Source organism: Epinephelus fuscoguttatus, linkage group LG6 (genome assembly GCF_011397635.1).
Source record: "Epinephelus fuscoguttatus linkage group LG6, E.fuscoguttatus.final_Chr_v1".
In the NCBI taxonomy this organism is placed as follows: Eukaryota; Metazoa; Chordata; class Actinopteri; order Perciformes; family Serranidae; genus Epinephelus; species Epinephelus fuscoguttatus.
Genome location: NC_064757.1, coordinates 42,131,877 through 42,151,909, shown reverse-complemented (window position 1 = coordinate 42,151,909; position 20,033 = coordinate 42,131,877). Strand labels below are relative to the sequence as shown.

Below are 20,033 nucleotides of genomic sequence, written 5' to 3'. Positions count from 1 at the left end.
GACATGTTGATTTTGCCACCTATAGGGAAAGAAAGGGCCCTATTTGAATTCTTCAGAGTGCATGGTGCAAGTGCATTTAGGGTGTGTCCCACTCCACTTTTGCCTAGCTAAACAGCACTTAATCTGGGTGCAAAGGTTATGCATTTAGTCCCTTAATTATTATAATCAAAGGTGTGTTATCAGCATAACAACCAGTCAGAGCATCATCTTCCAAAAGCCAGGTGCACCTACACCTGGCATATTGCTATTTACTTGGCAGATCTGGCAAATTGAAGCAGCAAGCACTTTTCTGCTGAGAGTAACGCAAATACCGCGGGACATTTAAGCCCCAAAACTAGAAACTGTTGTAATAAACTTGACAGAGGAAACACAACTTAACATTGAGCTTCGGACATAAACAGTGAGGTTACGCTGCTCCTCGTGCGTTACTGCACACAGTGTCTCTCCTAATGGAGAGTTGGACAGCCGTGGATTTCTGTGTGTGTAACAAGCAGACTGTATGCATGTTGTGAACCCACCTATCAAGGCGCGAGGTTACGATCTGTGTAATGCACCTTTTAAATAGCAGAAATATACTGCACCATCCTGACTTATGACCAGGTGTTTGTTGGTCAGTGAAGCAGTCACTTTCTGCTGCCTCAGAATAGCAATACACTAACAATGCCCTTGACCACACCTCATGTTAAGACACCTCATGTTACATTCACATGGGCGCTCAGATGTGCACAAGTACATTTTGCTGCTCACACAACGTGGGCGCTGGCTGTGAAAATGACAACTGCGTCGATCTGAAACTAGCAATGATAGTTGTGCTGCGCTCTGTTCCACTCTGCGTGGGGCGTAAAATAAGGCCCAATGTGTGTTCCTAATGACATTTTATCTCTTGTTTTAATAGAAAACATTTTCCGTTTTTCTTTCTAAAGATTTACATTTAACACTTACACTGTGGATTTTATTGAAAATAAGTTGTACACATTTAGAACAGTCACAGAAGGCTGAGGACACATGATGTCTCCCACAGCAGGTTTAAAATGTAAAATATGAAACCTCAAACACAAACACGGCTATAATAAAAGCAAAAGCAGTTGTAACACTTTGAAAATGGCAAAAAACTATTACTTTCGGGTACACAATAACATGTTTTCATTTCAGTTGTAATCTTCTGCTGCTGTCATTTTCCTTTCCTGTGGGTGGTGCGGGTTGGACTGCAAATGAAGATCCAAACGTTCTGGGTTTGCAGCTCTGTTATTGGATGATGAGTGACACTGCGTTTAAATAAGCCAGTGAAGAGAAAGTTACATTCAACTGCATCTGTCAGTGCATCTATATTCTGTCATTGATATGTTTTCATTAGTGCCTTTGACGTCTAAAATCTGTCTGTTCATTTACCAGGTTGAAAACATCCTGCTGAACGACCAGGGAAACTATGTGCTGTGTGACTTCGGCAGTTCCACTCACAAGATTTTGCTGCCACATAAAGATGGAGTGACTGCCGTGGAGGACGAGATTAAGAAGTAAGTTGCTTTGTCAATGAAAGATGTTATGTTCTGCAGGTCACTTAATACAGTAGATGTTAGAGCCATAATTCTGGCTGCTGTAACAATATTGTTGTACTTGTCAGAGTGGTGTGTAAATTTGTGAAGTCATGTAAAACTCTCACTAAAAAAGACCAGCATATAACGGACTTTTTGCACCACAGGAACTTTGGGGGAAACCCAGGACTGTTTTAAAAAACTCAGGAAGTTAACCTGCATTTCGACCGCAGGAACATTTGTAGTTTCCGTTTTAGGTCCTGCACCCCGAAAAGTCCCTGCTACTGAGATAATATTTATCATGGCTCACAATCTATCAAGGGAGAGTTTGCACTGACTTATCAAACTAATGACTCAAATCTTATAACATCGGTGATACGATGGAAATTTCTTGAAAGGTTACTGATGTTTGAACAGGGTTACGGGGCAAACTTTCCAACTAGTCCAAAAAAAAAAAAAAAAAAAGATTGAGGCAACAAGAATGAGCGAGCATAAACAATTTAGAGAACTCTAAGTGTATTTGCAAATTGTTTTAATGCAGTTACTTTCAAAAGCAGAAAAATAACCCGAAAACATTCACTCAGAAACACCAGAAAGGCTCATCTCCTTTCCAACGTCCATGCAAACATCACACTGCCACACAAGAGAAAATGACAAAGAACAACATGATAACACTGCCTTGGATTTGGCCTAATTTGTCTCATCGTCACGGTTATTCAGATGTAGTGGAAACACAAACAGCACAAATGGGACTTTGTCGTATTTAATCTAGTTCCTGGATCTCCTCAGTTCCCTGTTGAAGATGGCCTACAGCTGGTAGATTTATGTGAGGGAAAGGTGTTGTTACCTTCAGTATTCAGAATACTCCTATCCAAACCAAGTCTGGCGTGCGGCCAGGTTGCTGTCAAATACAGCGTTTCACTCAACGTGCTGCAACTCAAGGTCTGTTTATTTGTGTCCACAAAGCAAATGAGTGAGCTTCAAAGCACACAGGGAGCAGATCAGAATAGCTCTGTTTACCAAACACAGAGTCGTACACTGCACGTAAACTAAACATATACATACAACTGCAAACAATCAAATTGTTGTTGATCTGTTGCAGATGATGGTGCAGTGGGAGGTGGTAAATGTGGCACTCTTTGTGGTCACAACCCCAGCACTTGCTACTATATTGTACTGATGTAGTGTTTATAATTTGTTTGTGTGTCAGATCTAAGAAGCCCATTCAGCTCTGGCCTTTTAACTTTCCCACATTTATAGCGGCAATAAATGTGTGGCAATGTGTGGTGCTTATCGACAGTATATGACCTTGTGTAAACTCTGCTTCATGCTTCTCTGGTCATACAGAAACCATCTGAACTGTGGTGACTCAGACAGCTTTTGCATTTTCATAACCCAGCTGAATTTATACCAAAACATAGCCAGCTGCTTTGATTAGTATCAGAATGACTTTGAATAGAAAACAAAACTAAGTGTTTGGCAATGTTTGCGGTGACATTCTATTGTTTTTTTTTTTTCTTCTCTATGTCGGGAAACTGAAGCACCCATGTGTCATCAATGGACAGTGTGCTCAGAGGTAGTGACAGAAATAATAATAAAGGAGAAATAATAAAGGCATAAGATAAAATAATTAAAAAGTACTAAAATAAAAAGATAATAATATATTAAGAATAAATAAAATATTTAAAAATGTACAAATATGAAAATAAAAATATATAGAAATTTCAAAAAATAATAAAATAATTAAAAAATAAATATTAATTTAAAAAATAATGATAAAATATATGTTTAAAAATTTAGAATATAAATAAAAGTTAAAAAGGATAACTAGGCATTGAAAGGAAATAAGACAGTGAGCGTTTCATGTGTGTATGGGTCACAGTCTTCAGTGACATTAAGCGGCGGTGCAGTCAGTAAAGAGTTTTGTGTAGGATATTAGCATTAGCAGGAATGCAGGAGAGCAAACATGTAGTGCAATCTAAATAAGATATCAGCCTTATTGGCCTAAATCTGAGATCAGATTGGGACATCCCTAGCCAAAACACACAAAGATAGTTAACAGGGCCGATCAAGGCATTTTTAAACTTATCAAGATCAGCTATACTGAGCTATACGGCGTCCGAACTGATCCTTTGTCATGCACAGCAACACGAGTGCAACTATCGTCAGCTCTCCAACTCTCATTCAGCTACAACGAAACACCAGACTCCATAAACGACAGCAAAACACAGTACGAGATGGTTTGTTCATGTTATTTACTGAAGTTATGAGCACTTCTTTTATTTCAGCTCAGTGTGACAGTCTCTTGAATCATCATCTTTTGTCATCATGGCGCATGGTGTGTCACTGCCCCACGGCTCAGAGGAGAAACAGACATGGGTGCAGAGCTTACGACAGCCACACTCACCATGTCACTGCAAGTGCAACAAAAGCCCCACGAGCAAAGAGCCAATAAGAGTGATATATTAATGCAGCCTCATTCGCGCAAAAGATTTACTGCTGACGAAAATAAACACTCAACGAAATACAGCTAAAAGGAGTGTTTGTTATTTTAAACTTATTTTATAACAAAAAATATTAAATTACAAACATTAAGGAACAGTTTGTGTGCAGGTTTTTTTTCTCAATACATTACGGAACTATTCAATTGTTAAGCATATAAAGTGGATTGATTTTAATAACTTTAAGGTACTTCAAGTTTGCAGTGTGCATCTGAATTATTTAGGAAAAAGAAGTGTTGGATTGGGACTCCGTATCAGCAGATACTCAGTACTAAATGACTTGAATCAGATTGGATTGCATTTACATGTAAGTACTATTACAATGTTGTAGCTGGTCGAGGTGGAGCTAATTTTAAATTGTATATAATCTTGAGGAGTTTAATATGTACCAATTCCATCATATATTTTTCAGTGTGTTATATATTTTGCATATAGAATAATAACCTTACATGTAACTACAATTGCCAAAGAATACACTAGAGTAAAAAATATAACATTTCCCTTTAAAATGTGGTGGAGTAGAAGTATAAGATAGCATTGAATGAAGTGGATAAATGATTTATTTCAAGCCAGAAATAAAAAGAAACTTAATAAAAAACAAGACAAAGATAACAGTGTCTGAAAAGGAGTAGGCAGAAGTAAAATTTATATGTACCTACTCCTTTCTTACGTTTCTTCTTTTAACTCATGTATTATTTCAACAAATTCCCAAATTTATTTACAACTAATATACAACCATCCCCAGTTTATTTACCACCCAATTAGATAAATAAGTACTTTGACTGTTTATTTAGAGTCCAAGTTCCACCCAGTGTTACAAAATAAATATGCACTCCCCTATCACAACCTTTCCTCGTCTATATATCTGCCGAAAATATTATCTTTTTAGAGTCTTCAATTATATTCCCCCTCCCTGCCACAAAACATTTTTTGAATGTTGCCAGGAAGTAGATTATGTTTACCATTAAAAGAGGAACAACGGGGCGTCGGTAGCGTAGTGGATAGTGCCTCGCTGCAGCGGCCGTGGGTTCGAATCTGGCTCGTGGCCCTTTGCTGCATGTCAGTCCCCACTCTATCTCTCTGTCTCCCCCTTTCACTAACTGTCCTGTTATTAAAGGCAAAAAGCCCACAAAAATAATCTTAAAAAAAAAAAAAAAAAAAGAGGAGCAAGTACCTCAAAACTGTGTTTAAGCACTGTACTTGTGTAAACCACCTCTGGTACTTTGTCATTTGAACTTTGACCTGCAACTGACAACTTCCTGTTGTTGTGTCTCACAGGTACACGACCCTCTCATATCGGGCACCAGAGATGATTAACTTGTACGCAGGGAAAGCCATCACCACTAAGGCTGATATATGGGTAAGGGCCTGCTTTGTATGTGTGTACAGTATTTGTATGTGTGTACAGTATTTGTGTGTGTGTGTGTGTGTGTGTGTGTGTGTGTGTGTGCGCGCGCGCGCGTGTGTGTGTTATGCACCCTGCAGGGCCGGTTTGTCCTGGCAGTGTCCTGGGCGTCACTCTGCCCCGACAGGTTCCTCCTCTTTCTCCCTCACTCAGTCTCTCAGTCTCTCGCTCGGGGCTGTTTGCCTCCACCAGCTCTCCAACAGTGTTTTTCCCTCATAAAACATTGAGCAACATCATTCACTACACTCTGCCTCGTCCTGCTCCTCTCTCCCTGCTGCCTGTCTCTTTCTATACTCCCTCCTTTTGAGATAATTAGGCCCAGTCGAGGACCTCGATAAGCTCATGTGAAATAGGCCTCGGCTGTTTTTTTTTTTTGAAGGTGCGAGGTAGAGAGGCAGGAACAAGGGCTTGGACTGCAGCCATTTTGAGGAGCGGTGTAAATTGATGCACCCGGGGAGTTAAAACAGCCAGCATATAAAGATGCGGCTGTTAATGGGTCACTCTGCGCATTATAAACGTGTGATCTTTGCTTGGACTTTCTCACGTTCTGCTGATATACAGCTTTGAATCAAGACTCCAAAGACAACAACTGCTGAAATGATTATTGTTCTAGAGGGTTTTATTAAGAAGCATACATGTATACAACAATATTTACACATACTGTATGTTAACCAGTGCAGATTGAAATACAAATGAAACTACCTAAACAAATAATATCAAGCTTCCTGTACACAAGGATATGTTTCTAAAATTACCATAACAGAATTTGGAAGTATCTCAACTATCACTGCCTTTAAAAAAAGCTTAATGTCAAGTACTCTTAATTGAGGATACAAGCAATACTGCAATTCTAGCTTTCAGTGAAGCAGTCCATGTAAAAATCAGATGATCAGTTGATTAATTTTTGAGTTAACTGAGAAAATGCACTGTTTATCAAGCCCCTTTCCCTCTGCGCAAAAACCCGCTAACACCCACTAACATCTGGCTTTTGTATTTAATGGGAGCGGTTACAATCCGCGTTCACTCCAGAGACAGATGACTCTGCAGTAGTCACGGGTATTTAACGGCTCCAGCTCCAATTGGCTTCAATCTGCAGTGATAGCAATAAGATGCGCAGGTGGAGGTTTTAATTTTAGCCTCTTTGCTGACAAGATGCAATGATGGGCCACCACAAAGTACAGTCTGCCTCCATCCAAGCAGCACTCGAACATTGTTCAACATTTAGTCTGCATTGAGTTTGAGAGAGAGACTGAGGTACACATTGTAACATTTTCACAGGCCTCCATGCTGCTTTCTACCATTTACTAACCTGTTTTCTGGCCTGCCTGTGACATTGAACTAGTCACTGGCAATGGGAAAGCAGTCGTTTGCCTATATTTAACAGGTTTCCTCATGTCACACACACAGGGTGTAAAATGAACTTTTTACCTCATCTGCTGTTTGCTAGTGATCTCCAAATATTTACCGGCCAAACATATTTTTCACCAGCCAAATAAAAAAAAAGTGTGCCTTGTTTGACTAAAAATAATTCAAATCCAACTTTAGGAAAATCCAACCCTGTCCTCTGTGTTTCTTTGGCGTGCTTGCGGCAAAGGCTGGGTCGTAGGTCAGCCATGACTGCGGCTGGCCAGCGTTGTCTAGTTTCCATTTTTCAATAAAATGCCGTGCGACATTTGTACTCCGTTTAACTGTCTGTCCTTCCTGTCGAAATCCAACATGTTCATCTTCGTTTTTCCTCTTCTGGCGTTGGCTTCACAGCAGAAATGTGTCGCCACATCTTGCTCAAAAAGTACCACAGAATGCCCAGGGTTCCGGTAGCTGATGTCATGCGTTCCCGGCACATGAACAATAAGCCGCGAGGGTCAAAATTGTCTGACACAGCTGGCAGAAATGGTCGAAACACATAAAAACACCACATGCAATTCAAAATTTTCCATTAGCGCTTGGCGGGTGTTAATTTTACACCCTGCACACACACACGCTAATTTTGGTGGAAAAGGGGCATTTTAATGCCAGATTTCCTCAGAACAAGGTATAGAGTCATACAGAGGTGATCGCTCTCAATCATTACTTATGACCCACTTGAGGTGTGTGGTGGTGTATTGGCTCTGTCCTCTGCCTGTATTCTCTTATTTTCTTCCTGGGCACAGAGTGCAGGTGAGATCGGAGCATTTTAAAAAAGTTACAGCCAGGTGCCAGACCGTAAGCAGCATGCATCCAAGAAGAAGCTACAAAAATCACAGATATTGTGCTGAAAAAATGCAAATACGAGGCGAAATGCAAAGCGGACAAAGCTTGTTCCAAAATGAGACTGAATCTGTGGTTGGCTTTTACTTTAGCTGGCAGTACTGTCTACAAACAGTAAACTTAAATTCCTGCTTCTTTAAATTTTGGGCTGACACTATGCAGAAGTCTGACTGCATTTTGTTGTGTTTCTATGCCGTTGTCTCAGGCGTGCATTGGATTATTGACAGTTTGGATAGTGGACAAATTGAACAAAGAGTTGAATCAGTAACACATGCATATCTGTGATGATGAATTGTGGCTTCGAATAAACAGCCACTGAAAACAGTCTTTTCATGTTTACTTTAATGATCCTGTCACAGTGGATTAATGTATCAGTCTGCAGTAGTAGTTCTACATGAGATGAATAGACCGAAGCTTCAAACAGGCCTCTGGTTGAAGGAACTACTGTGGGACGTACAACAAAAACACCAACTTCCTGCAGACTACCCCCTGCATTCTCACTTCCTGTTCTATGTTTAGCCACGTGTTTTAAAACTCTGCTGTTTAATACGTTGTTGCCTCACACAAGTGTCATATTTAACATTTATCCATGCATTCTGGGGCTTGTTGGCAGATATGCTGTCCGACTCAGATTAGGAGTTTAGTATCAGACTGGATTAGCCCGTTGAGTGGAGAGAACTGTGAAGAATATCCGTCTTCAGATACAGCGCTTAAAGGGAAGACATCCCCTAAACGCTGTGGCTAATTCCAAAGTCTCTTTCATCTCCAACTGCATCATCAACAAAAAGATGCTGGAGCCAAATATAGCGCCAACTGAATATATGATTTGGGAGCAGAGCACTTTTGCATGTGGATTTGTTTGGACAGCCATATTGCCAGGGGAGCAGACTCTGGGCCTGATTTTAAAAGCAGCTTTTTAGCCAGCGACATAAGGAACATTAATTCTTTGCTAAGCAGTCCTGTGTAGCTCAGTGGGTAGAGAAAGAGTTACGGCTCCCTGTGGGATGGACTGCACTTGACATGTTAAGTGGTTGTAGAGGTCTTTTTTTCATCTCTATTTCCTGTATTTTGATGAGTGCTGATGAGAACCACAGATAATTCTCCCTTTAGCCCTCTATAAAGCAAAGATATATGTTGAGACACAAAACTAATCAGCAAGTTACATCTTGTACTTTCTTCTTGTAACTCATACAGACTTCTTGTTTCTTCTGGTGGCCCTCTTAATTCTTTTTTTCCCCTTTCTCTCTCTGAGTGGAGGTTTACAACTTGAATTCGAGTCTGTAACATTGAGCATCAAAAATTGCCAAGCATTCAAACACGTGGTCAGATTTGTAGTCTTGTTTGTGTCCTCTTTGGTCAGATATCTCCTTTTTTGGAATCATAACTTTGTTGGTTTTAAGCTGCATTTTGTTTAAGTGGAAACGTTGCTGATTTTCAACCAGCACTGTGTCATCGCGGTGTTTGCAGATGAACAGTGTTTGGCGAAACGCATCACCCAGTGGTCCAGTGGTCTCATGGCAGATTGGTGGGGAGCTCCAGGTGCTAGCGGCACAGGGAGAAGCCAAACGCTGTTCATCTACACATGCTGTGATGACACAGTGCTGGTTAAAAAAATGGCAACATTTACCTTTAAACAAACAAGCGTTGAGACAAAATTAACTAACTTTCCTGTTAAAAATAATAAAAAAAAAAGGTTTTAGATTCTGAAACAAAGGCAGTGAACAGAGAATACAATACGGTATCAAAACTCAGGTATTGTGTTGACACCAGCATTGATCTTTTCAAGCGACACCCACCCTCTAAAAGTTGATTGAGTTCAGGCGTTTAATTTCCTCATCACTGTTTCTGTTTTCTCCACAGGCACTTGGATGCTTGTTGTACAAGCTGTGTTTCTTCGCACTTCCATTTGGGGAGAGTCAAGTTGCCATATGTGACGGAACCTTTATTGTTCCAGATAACTCCAAATTCTCCTTCAAGTTGCACTGTTTAATCAGTAAGTTTGGGACTTAACATTGATTTATGATGTCAAAATGTGTCTTCTAATGAGTTTGGAGTGATAAATTACCACCTCAGAATCGCCTTTTATAACTGTATGGGCGTGATGACTTCTAATTTGTCTTTTTTAAACAGTGTGTGTTTGTTCTGATGATTTTGGAGCATTTTATCATTTCTCTAGAAGTGTGTATGTGTACCTTTTGTCCTGTAATTACAGTTGATACTGTTACAGGAAAGGTTGCTGTGTCAGTAAGACTAGTTACTAACACAGTCACACAGAATGCAGCACAGAAGTTTGAGTATTTCTTCAGTGGGGGTTTTCCAGAAGGAGCTCTTTTTTCAGTATATGTATTTCTGTCATTAGCTAGACTGCAAGTTACACCGACAACTTTGTTTTGCTGTGTTACTTTGACAGTGTTGCTGTGTGAGCGATCAGTAACTGATTTAAGCATTTACACAACTTGAGCCTGTTTGAACCGGTTGTGGACTGACAGTCATGGCAGCCTTATTTGCTTTCAAGTTGCTCCACTTCCCTACTGTAAATGCATCCTGCAGTGGAGCTTCCCTTTTCAGATTACTTGACCGAGAGCTCCTCCAAGTGGCCAGAGAGAGAAGATGCACAATAATAAATCAGCCAGTGATGTTCTGCACAACATGCTGCATAGAAATAGAATAGAATCAAAAGCCTTTATCTTTATTGCGCAGTATACAAGGAAATTAAAAAGGCTACTTCTGATGCAGTAAAAAGGCACAGGAACATCTTTGATGCGCTTGTGTTTCTACTACATGGGCCAGACGTGGCTGTCAAAGAGGCCGGGGTAGGGGTGGGGGACCTCTGGTACCATGTACTTCCTAGAGCACCTAGTGCTTTTGCAGTCTTGATATGGAATGGAAATGAAGTAACCTTGGTTCAGCGTTGATCAGAGGTCCATAGGTGTGAAGCAGAAAGCCCTCCACAATAAGGATGTGAGTCTGTGCCAGCAACAGTGGTCCTAGAATCTAGAATAGTGATTGCACTTGTATGAATGTAATTATTGCACTTAAACAAATGTAATTGTTGTTCATGCTCCAGTAGGTTTGCTCTCTAAAGACAGTCATCATATTGTCTATAAGGTTATGCAGTGCTTTTTGGAATTAAGTTTACTCATGGCCCAGGCAAACATGTTTTAAGTCTGTTGGTTCGTGATGGTCCTGTAAATGTGCAAATAAACAGACATCCATGCATGCATTCATATAAAAACACTCAGACACACGAACATACAAAGAAACTTACTGTATAAATAAGGTTTGTTCATTTAGTGAAATGCCCAAGTGAAAAGAAATGTCATTACTTTGGTAAAATAAAAATAACCTCTCTGTGTTTTCCAGGATATATGCTCGAACCAGACCAGGAGAAGAGACCAGACATTTACCAAGTGTCCTACTTTGCCTTCAAATTAGCTGGAAAAGACTGTCCAGTGCCAAATCTCTTTGTAAGTAGCTGGAACAAAGGACTCAGCGTGGCTTTAGGCTTTGCAGTCATTTTTGTATTAACGTAATTCTCCTGCTCTTTTTCCAGAACTCTCCCATCCCCACGTCGCTCCCAGAGCCTCTAACAGCCAGTGAGGTCGCTGCTAGGAAAAGCATGACGAAAGCCAGGTACTGTTCACTCACGGTTTCTTATTTTATTTTTTCTTATGGTAGATATGCCAACACTGGTGTTGATGAATTGACTGTTAAGGTTGATAGTTTGTATTTAATGCATATGGCTTTTTAAGACTAATTGGTGTCTTCAAGCTAATGAAAAGAACAAGTTAAAATCACTGTTCGGGGTTGAAATTAAAATACAAAACACATATAAACATCAGGGCCATACTAACCTTGTTGTGCATAAACCAAATGTTAAGAGGCACAGTTTATTGATGTTGGTCGAGGAAAATAAAACCACAACTTCTGACTCCTTCTTTCCAGGATAACGGACGCTGTGGGCCCAACGGAAACATCGATAGCTCCCAGACAGAGGCCAAAAGCGGCAAACAGTAACGTCCTGCCCCTCGCCAACACTGTCACCCCTGTCAAAATGACCGTGCCTTCAGCACCCGTCAGCAACGGCCAGAAAGGTTTGTTGAACATAAGAGACTGATTTTTATATGAAAATTCAGAAAACTAAACCTGTTTTTATCTTATGCAAATACAGTGTTAGTATGTATTAGGAAAGATGTGTCTGTGAAGTTCCTACAGTATGATTTTCAAATGGTACTTTCTAGAGCTGCACCAAATGTTTCAAAGCTTTGAAGCTTCAATCAACATTGAAATACTGAAATACTGCTTGTCTGTTCATTCCGTTTAACCTTAGTTATTTCTGTACAGTTGGAGATAAAGAATAGGCTGCACTAATATTATCAGTGCTGTACTAATTAGTGATGGCTGCCTAGGATTGTTTCACTGTTGACATCTGTGATCCAACATTTTCTTTTTATTCTAGGGTATTGTTAAGTCCAAAAGTCAAAATCTATTGAAAAAACATTGATGTAATCATTTTTAAAATTCATAACGTTTGTAACTAATGAAATATTTAGCTTTAATCTATATTTGTTGGTGTTTATCCTTTCAAAAACCACATTTTCACTGTGGTCAAAAAACAATTTGCTCCCCCTCTTGCCGCACACAAAGAGAGGCACGCACGTGTATTAACAGGGCGGTCTAGCAGCACCATAAATTACATTTGTTTGTTAGAGAAAGTCAATTTTACGAAAAATGACCAACTCATTTTAATCCAGTGAATCATTTGATTTAAACTGAGGATAATATTCGAGGATATTTAAATTTTTTAGGGAGTCGATGAGAATAAAATATGACAACAGACATTCGAGGCTTCATGCAAAAACCTCAATAAAACCTTTGAATGTTAAAAAAAAAAGGTTTATCATTGATTGTATTATCCCATATAAATGACTTTTGGATGTTTCAATAGTGCACACATTTGACCTGCAGTACTGTAGTAAAAGTCATCAGATTATATTGAACATTGCAGTGAATCTAGAGAAGAGGGATCGATTGTCTCACATTTTTTGCATCATCTGATTGACTTCTGATCATCCTTTATAGAGACCACTGATCCATTTAGAATGAGCATCGGCAGATTAATCAGAGCACCTTTAGTTATACAGTTTACTTGTGTTGGCTTCTGTGCTCAGTGAGGTGTTGTAATAAGTAATACATCCATCGATCTGTACCTGTCCACTCAGCTCCCACCCCTGGCTCTGGGCAGCCATCCATGCAGCCCCAGCCCAGCAGTCAGCAGCACCGAGTCCTGCAGCAGCTACAGCCTGGTGACCTGCGTCTACAGCAGCTACAACAGCAACAACAACATCACCACCAACAACAACAAGCAGTGCAGCAACAACATGCAAATGCACAGCAACTCCAATACCTCCAGGTAAATCCACCACGCTGACATCTGGAGCCGTCGCTGCGAGGAAATGTTCAGATTTTAATTCCCTTTACTCCCCTCCTCAGTACCAACAGGCTGTGCAGCAGTCCCTCCAGCTTCAGCAGCAGCAGGCCCTCCTCCAGCAGCAGCAGATGATGATGCAGCCCATGTACCAGCAGCAGGTTGCCCAGGCTCAGGCCCAGGCTCAGTACGCAGCCATGGTGAGTTCTTTCAAAAGCCTGAAAGCTGCCGAGGCTCGATTTGATTCACTGTCTGCCCTAAAATGGACATCAATCAAATTGAATTTGCTTTTGTTTGCATTCAAACATTTGAGGATGCTTCTAAGTCAAAATCATGACATAATTTCTGAGCTGAAGATTTCATCCAAAACAGTAATAAATAGTTTGAGCAAATGACAGCGAAACACATGGAGACACAGCATGAAATAACACGGAGCTGAATATTTCATTTAATGTCAGAATGGCCTAAAATTGCTCTCTCTGTTCCAAACACTGGCAGCCAGTCCTCTTTAGTCGAGTTGCTTCGCGTCTGTGCCAAGCAGCATTGGAAGCAGACGCTCAAACTTCCTACTGATTCTGTCCAAATATTCAGAAAACTAGTATTTACGCAGCTACTGAATCAAACACACAAACACAGGTCCTCCAAATGCGCTCTGTTAGGGCGGCGCAATTTTTAGTCTGTTTCCCACCGAACGCGTACCATCTGTTTTATTTCAGAGGCAATCTGGTCGGAGCGAAGCCACAAGGGGATCGAACAGAGGGTGAAATCGAGCAGTTTCCTCTGTGTTGCATCCCGACATATGAAGCAGTTCGCAGGCAGGGGAAGAGAGCACCTCTAAAAAAATCACTGTTCTTATTCCCAAGATACCTGATAAATGTTCAACAGCAGCCTCTCCTCTGTGATCTTAGACCTCCTCCTTTCTTCTAGAAGCTTTTCAAAGTGACTGCAGATTTGTTTTATGGTGTGTGACAACAGATCAACTTTATTTGTACAGCACTTTAAAAGCACAGCAGCGGTGTGTGCACAGACAGAAGTGCTTTTACAAACGTGGTTTGTTAAGAAAACATGAAAAAAGGAGGCAGAGGACGGAGCAACAATAGCAGAATTAAGATGTACAGAAACATGAATCATGTTAAAAGGTTCATTTTGAGGGGCGTCGGTGGCTTAGTGGTAGAGCAGGCGCCCCATGTACAAGGCTGTTGCCGCAGCGGCCCGGGTTCGAGTCCAGCCTGTGGCCATTTGCTGCATGTCATCCCCTCTCTCTCTCCCCCTTTCACACTTTACTGTCCTGTCAAATAAAGGCTAAAAACGCCCAAAAAATATCTTTAAAAAAAAAAGGTTCATTTTGAGGTTTGAGTTTGTACATCCTTTTGTTAATTTACAAAAAAGTCGTGTTTGTGTTCAAAGATCTGCACGGTGCTGCACTACTGTGTATCTGAGCTGCAGTCCCTTAACAAAGCTGCTAGATACTTCTGTTGGTCTCAAGTTAAAGTGGGTTTGTTGTGGCTGCAGGTCTTTTAATGTAAGAAATATGTTATGTTTTTTTAATGTTAATTCTCCAATGGAGAAGGAGCCTCCTTTAGAAGAAGGTGATAAAGCTGGTGAAGAAACTAAAACATTTAGAAGCTAAGGAGTAGTTTATTTTCTAAGGACCTCCGCTTAAAAGAGTGAATGTTAGAGGGAGTGCAACTGAATGCTAGTCTGCAGGTGACCAACAGTTAACATGTTATTCATAACAACTGATATTTATCAGTCAGCCCCGTTTTGTGCTAGCTAGCTGCCAGTTTACCCTTGAGGACATGGGCAAGTGCAAATTCAGTGAAAATTGTCCATTCAACCAAGATTTGGCAGCATGGCTGAAACCATTACAAAGCCATGGCAGTGTATACAAGACATAGTGTATTTTATGCTAAATGTTTTTCAACCTTAGCATGATGGGAGTCAAAGTAGTAGAATCCCACAAGCAGTGTAAGGACCACAAAATCACCAAGAAAACTTAATAGTAAACGGCAGGTATTTCCCCAAGAAAGTCATGTTTTATGTGACAGTTAACATTTGGGAAAACTGTCCCTAACCCTGAGTAATTGATAGTAGTTAATTTTGACTCATGAGGGTTATAACTTAATGGGAGCACTGCTTTGTTAGTTTTTCTTGACTGATTTCTATACTAAGCACCCCCCTGACCCTGGGTTGTGGTTCAATCTGTGCATCACATGACATACATCATAGATTCCTCCTGATAAAAGATTGTGTAGTCTTTGATTTCATGTCGCTGGTCAGTCATGTAGTGGGAAAACTACAATGACTGAAAGACTTCTGATTACAAAACAACAAGTTGTGTAGCAGAGCTGCAACGATTAGACTTAGAAATTAGTTGATGACAAAATAATTCTTACCAATTATTTTGATAATCGAGTAATTGTTAAAGTAAAATTTCATGCAAAAATGGCAGAAAATGCTGTTTACAGCCTCTCAGATATGGAGATTTCCTTTTTTTTGTTTGGTTTTTTTGGGCATCTGACAAAACAAAAGACATTGAAGGACATTACTTTGGAATTTAAGGAACTGTGATAGATATTGTTCACTATTTTCTGACATTTTACAGACCAAAATAATTGAGAAAATATTCAGCAGATTAATTGACAATAAGAATGATTGCTAGTTGCAGCCTTGTTGTGCAGTGTGAACAATACAGCGGTTTGATGACTTTCAAAGTTATAAAGTGTGAACTAAGCTTTATTGCATTTGGAACATGTTGAGTTTGTTGTCCTACGTGCTGTTTGACTTTCATTCCTTCACCCCTCCCCTCCACCGTGTCCCCAGCTTTCCAAATCCAGAACTGGTTTCTAACAACATTTCATCATCTTGTTGCCGTCATTGTGCGCCATTGAACTCAAAGGTCCGTCCCTCATTCCCGTCCCCCTCTTCTCCCTCTCTTCCTTCCCTAACAGCTGCACCAGTACCAACAGGCTTTTGTTCAGCAGCAGCAGCAGCAGCAGCAGCAGCAGCAACATCATCAACATCAACAACAACAACAACATCAGCAGCAGCAGCAGCTTCATCCCGCTCAGCAGCCTCTCCCCTATATGTCCTCCCCTCTTGAGTTCCAGATCCCGCTGGGTTCCTATAACACCACAACACCCACTGCTGGAGCTGGAAGTGTCCAGATAGGTGGACCGTCGCCTGTGGATCCCTCTTACACTAACCCAAGGTAATGTCCTCTGAACTTACCAGTTGAACATGTATCTCTCATTCTATCCTTGATTTTAGTTTTTAGGTTATCTTACAGCCGTTGGTGAATCCTACCCATAACAGGTTATCTCCCTGTTGTTCTGTCTCCACAGTCGAAACCCTCTGCTTGCCTCAGATGGGATCACACCTCCCTCTCAGAGCTGCAACAGTACAGTCAGTAACCCCCCTGACATGTCGCGCTGGAACCCTTTTGGAGAGGACAACTTCTCCAAGCTGACCGAGGAGGAGCTGATCGACCGGGAGTTCGACATGCTCAGAGCAAGCAAGTGACCTGTCAATGATTTTGTTGTTTGTGTTTATGTTTGGTTTACTTTTGTTTGAGAATGAGAAAAGTTAGACTTTTTCTTTTTCTTTTAAAGGGAGATTTTGGCACCTTTTGCATGATTGTCTATTACTGTACTTATATTTGCTACAGAACCAGATAAAGATGTAACATTTCTTAAGATTTTTTGTCAGTAAAATTTAAATTTTGATGTCTCAGACAGAAGGTATCTCTCTGAGTGCCAGTTTTATAGTCACGTAGATTTGCACATACAGTGAATCTGTTGGTGTTTTGGTGCGTAACAATAAATGATATAAAACAGAAACATTTACAATAGAAAAACTGAAAAATGTGAGGAAAAATAGATCTGTTTTTAAAGTAGAAGAGCAATACAGTCCTGTGTAAGAGGGGATGTGCAGTGGTTCAAAATATATATGTGACAAACCAAAATAGGATACATACTTTATTTACAGTTGCAATTATGCAAATGAAAAAGAAATCATCACCAGGTGGAGCGTAGTTTCTTACAGGGTGTCTGCAATTAATGTCTTAAGTTCAATGTTATAGCCTTAAAAAGTCATTATAAACTCTTAAATTTGAATTTTTAAGGTCTAAATCGCCACAAACGTATTTATTTAATTTTACTTATCCATCTTTTAATTTATTTATGTCAAAATGAGTCAAGCTCTTCTGCGTGGAATCCACATTTCTGGTGTTATGAATCTTTTAACCTGCTACTAACCCTAAAACTTAACTTTATACGTGCACTTATTCACAGGCAAAATGTAGAGTAACTCACTCTATTATTTTCCCAAATAAAACCTATCTCTGCACAGGGAATGCTTGAATAAGAAAAATCTGATTTGTCTCAAGTCTTGCATTTGATTTGAATTAACTTTACAAGGTCTTAAAAAGCAATAAATGCAAGTGTCTGATACCTCTGGACAACCTGTGTTAATTCCATGTTTAAAAGTGATTTTGCGTTTAAGTATTGAGAGCTTTATGTGGGTAAAAACACTGGCCTAGATGTTCTAAGTATCTCCCCCTCTCTGATCTTCTACATACAGAAAAGCCAGTGGAGAGAACAGCCAGCGTTGAAGCGGACCGACCGCAACCTGCTGCCTCCGCCGCCAAGCCCCTGCCACCAGAGGACCTGTTTGGCTCGGTCCCGTTCGTGGCCAGCGCAGGCAAGTCTTAGAGGAGTCTCTACAGAGAGGACCCAACACTGTGGAGCCACCTGCCCCCCCCTCTCTGCCCCCTCTGTCCAGCTCTTCTGCTCCCACCTGACCTCCTGTCAGGTGCTCCTATGCCACACAGACCCCACAGTGGGGCTTTAAACCAATGATCAGATTCTTCTTTTGTTTCCCAGTGTCGGTCGGCAGATTAGTTCCTCTGTTGTCAGTATAAAATATAAGGAAAAGTGGAGCCCAGGCTCTTCTGTGACTAAATTAGGAAGCAACTTGTGAGTCGGTTTAGCAGATACATCAGTGAAGTGGTGAAAGCCCTTTCTTAATCCACTGCAATCAGCACTTGCCTTTAATACTGGGCTTGGTGGTGATCATGTCTAACCACCCTGCTGTAACAAACCTTTATGCAAGTCAGCTGGAAGAAGTGTTTGAGTCTTCTCACGGCACTAACTCTGCTGGGGGTTACATTCCCTGACTGGATCAAAGGCTGGAGCAAGGTACTAACACACATAGAGGTCTCACTATAACATATAAACTCATAGGGAGGCGCTTCGCATAAAACTACAATTTCCTTTTCCGTGCATAAACTTCCAACTCACTGTGTCCAACAAGGAACACAGCTGCATAAAATTGCTGCAGTTCCATCGGCACTAAAAGCAATATGATCATAATGAGGCTGAAGTGACAACCTGTCAGTGTAAAGACACATGGCTGGTACTAATTAGGGCTGAGTGATGTCAACACTGCACAATGTTATACATTAAAAAATAAAAACATAGACCATCTAATGAAAAACCACGGCTTTGAGCAAATTTCATGATTCATGCGCATACTGTTGTTGATTTCTCATGCTGTCTTTATCTTTAATGGATTTGGAATATATGAGAATATGACATATTGGAGCACCATGTGGAGCAAATATTGATGCAGTCCATTTGCAGATCTTTAAATCGAGGACCTTTATTAGGTGTTCAGACGGTGCCAAACACCTGATTCTACCTGATGCCACAGACTGTTTAAAAGAAGTGGATGTAGCCTCCGTGTCTGAAAGTGAAGCCAATAAGGAAGTGTTTTAAACCTGCATTCTTTCTAATGGCCAGCAGGGAGCGACTCTAATGATCACACTTTTTGTCAATCAAGCCAGCTTGATGCTCAGCGCTGCACTTTTGCCTACTTTCTCTGGTCGCTGAGAGTTGTAAAATCTTTAGGTTAAACACTACAGAAGCAGTAACTGTCACTTTTTACCCAGCTGTCCAATCACAGTGTTGGAAGGGTGGGACAAATACCACAAAGACCAGCCTTCACACCCTGAACAACAGCAATCATCCCTTCCAAGATTTCGAGGGCTGTTTTGGGGTTGTTGCGGCTCGCAGTGCCTCATTTCATGGCAGCTTTACTAAAACAAAAAAACAAACAAAAAAAGCCGATGCATGTCACTATGTTTTGGGTCTTTTTTTTAGGCAGTAAAATTGCAGGCAGGTGACAATTTCAAAGAATAGTTGTGATGCCGTCACAGATTTGGAGCCCATTATTATGAGCATTCAGCGTTTCCCACAGAATTGGAATCTAACTGTGGTGATAGAGAGGGGTGGGCAGTGAAGGCATCAGCAGCTGATTGCCAACCAATCATGGCTGTTTGAAGCAGCGTTGAAGGACAGTCTACCTGAGTTGCTCTCCTTCTGCTGTCTCTGCCTGGTTAGCTCAACCTAACAAAGCAGAACATGATCTCATCCCTTCTTGTCATATTGTGGGGCAGAAGCCCCACAGCAGTGATTAACGTCTGACATAGAGCCATTAATCTCACACGGACACCGAAACGGCTCACCTCTGTCCTTAAATCTGTTAATAACATTTGGTAACATTGGCTGTCTGATGCCAGCAGGTATCCACTGTATGTGTGTGACTCTGTCTCAGGCACAGAGCCCAGGTACAGCAGCCGTAGTCTCATGATACACAGACAGAGAGGTGGGCTGAGCTTATCAATAGAGGGCAGGAAGATTTTACCTGATATAGTCAAATTTGCAGTAAAGTTGCGATGATTGGTTAAAAATGCAAGCACAACAACAACAACAAAAAATGGCAGTAATACCCAATATTGTGGTGTTGAGCCACCTTTAATCATGGCAGAACAGCCCTGTTGTGACTTCACGGGTTGCAAAAAAGACGTCCGATTGTATAGAAGTCTGTGAGAAATTGACCTTACTTCTCACTTGATTTAT

The 20,033-nt window shown here is 40.8% G+C and overlaps 1 protein-coding gene across 2 annotated transcripts in view; it reads left to right on the top strand.

Annotated features, from left to right (window-relative positions):
- Positions 1–20,033, top strand: part of bmp2k (BMP2 inducible kinase) — a 67,376-nt gene that overhangs the window by 34,184 nt on the left and 13,159 nt on the right. For both annotated transcript variants that reach the window (XM_049579975.1, XM_049579976.1), the window contains exons 5-15: positions 1,393–1,514; positions 5,312–5,393; positions 9,546–9,678; positions 11,049–11,152; positions 11,239–11,318; positions 11,631–11,779; positions 12,908–13,098; positions 13,179–13,313; positions 16,065–16,324; positions 16,458–16,627; positions 17,695–17,814. In XM_049579975.1, the coding sequence (XP_049435932.1) occupies positions 1,393–1,514; positions 5,312–5,393; positions 9,546–9,678; positions 11,049–11,152; positions 11,239–11,318; positions 11,631–11,779; positions 12,908–13,098; positions 13,179–13,313; positions 16,065–16,324; positions 16,458–16,627; positions 17,695–17,814 (1,546 nt within the window). The remainder of the gene's footprint in view (positions 1–1,392; positions 1,515–5,311; positions 5,394–9,545; positions 9,679–11,048; positions 11,153–11,238; positions 11,319–11,630; positions 11,780–12,907; positions 13,099–13,178; positions 13,314–16,064; positions 16,325–16,457; positions 16,628–17,694; positions 17,815–20,033) is intronic.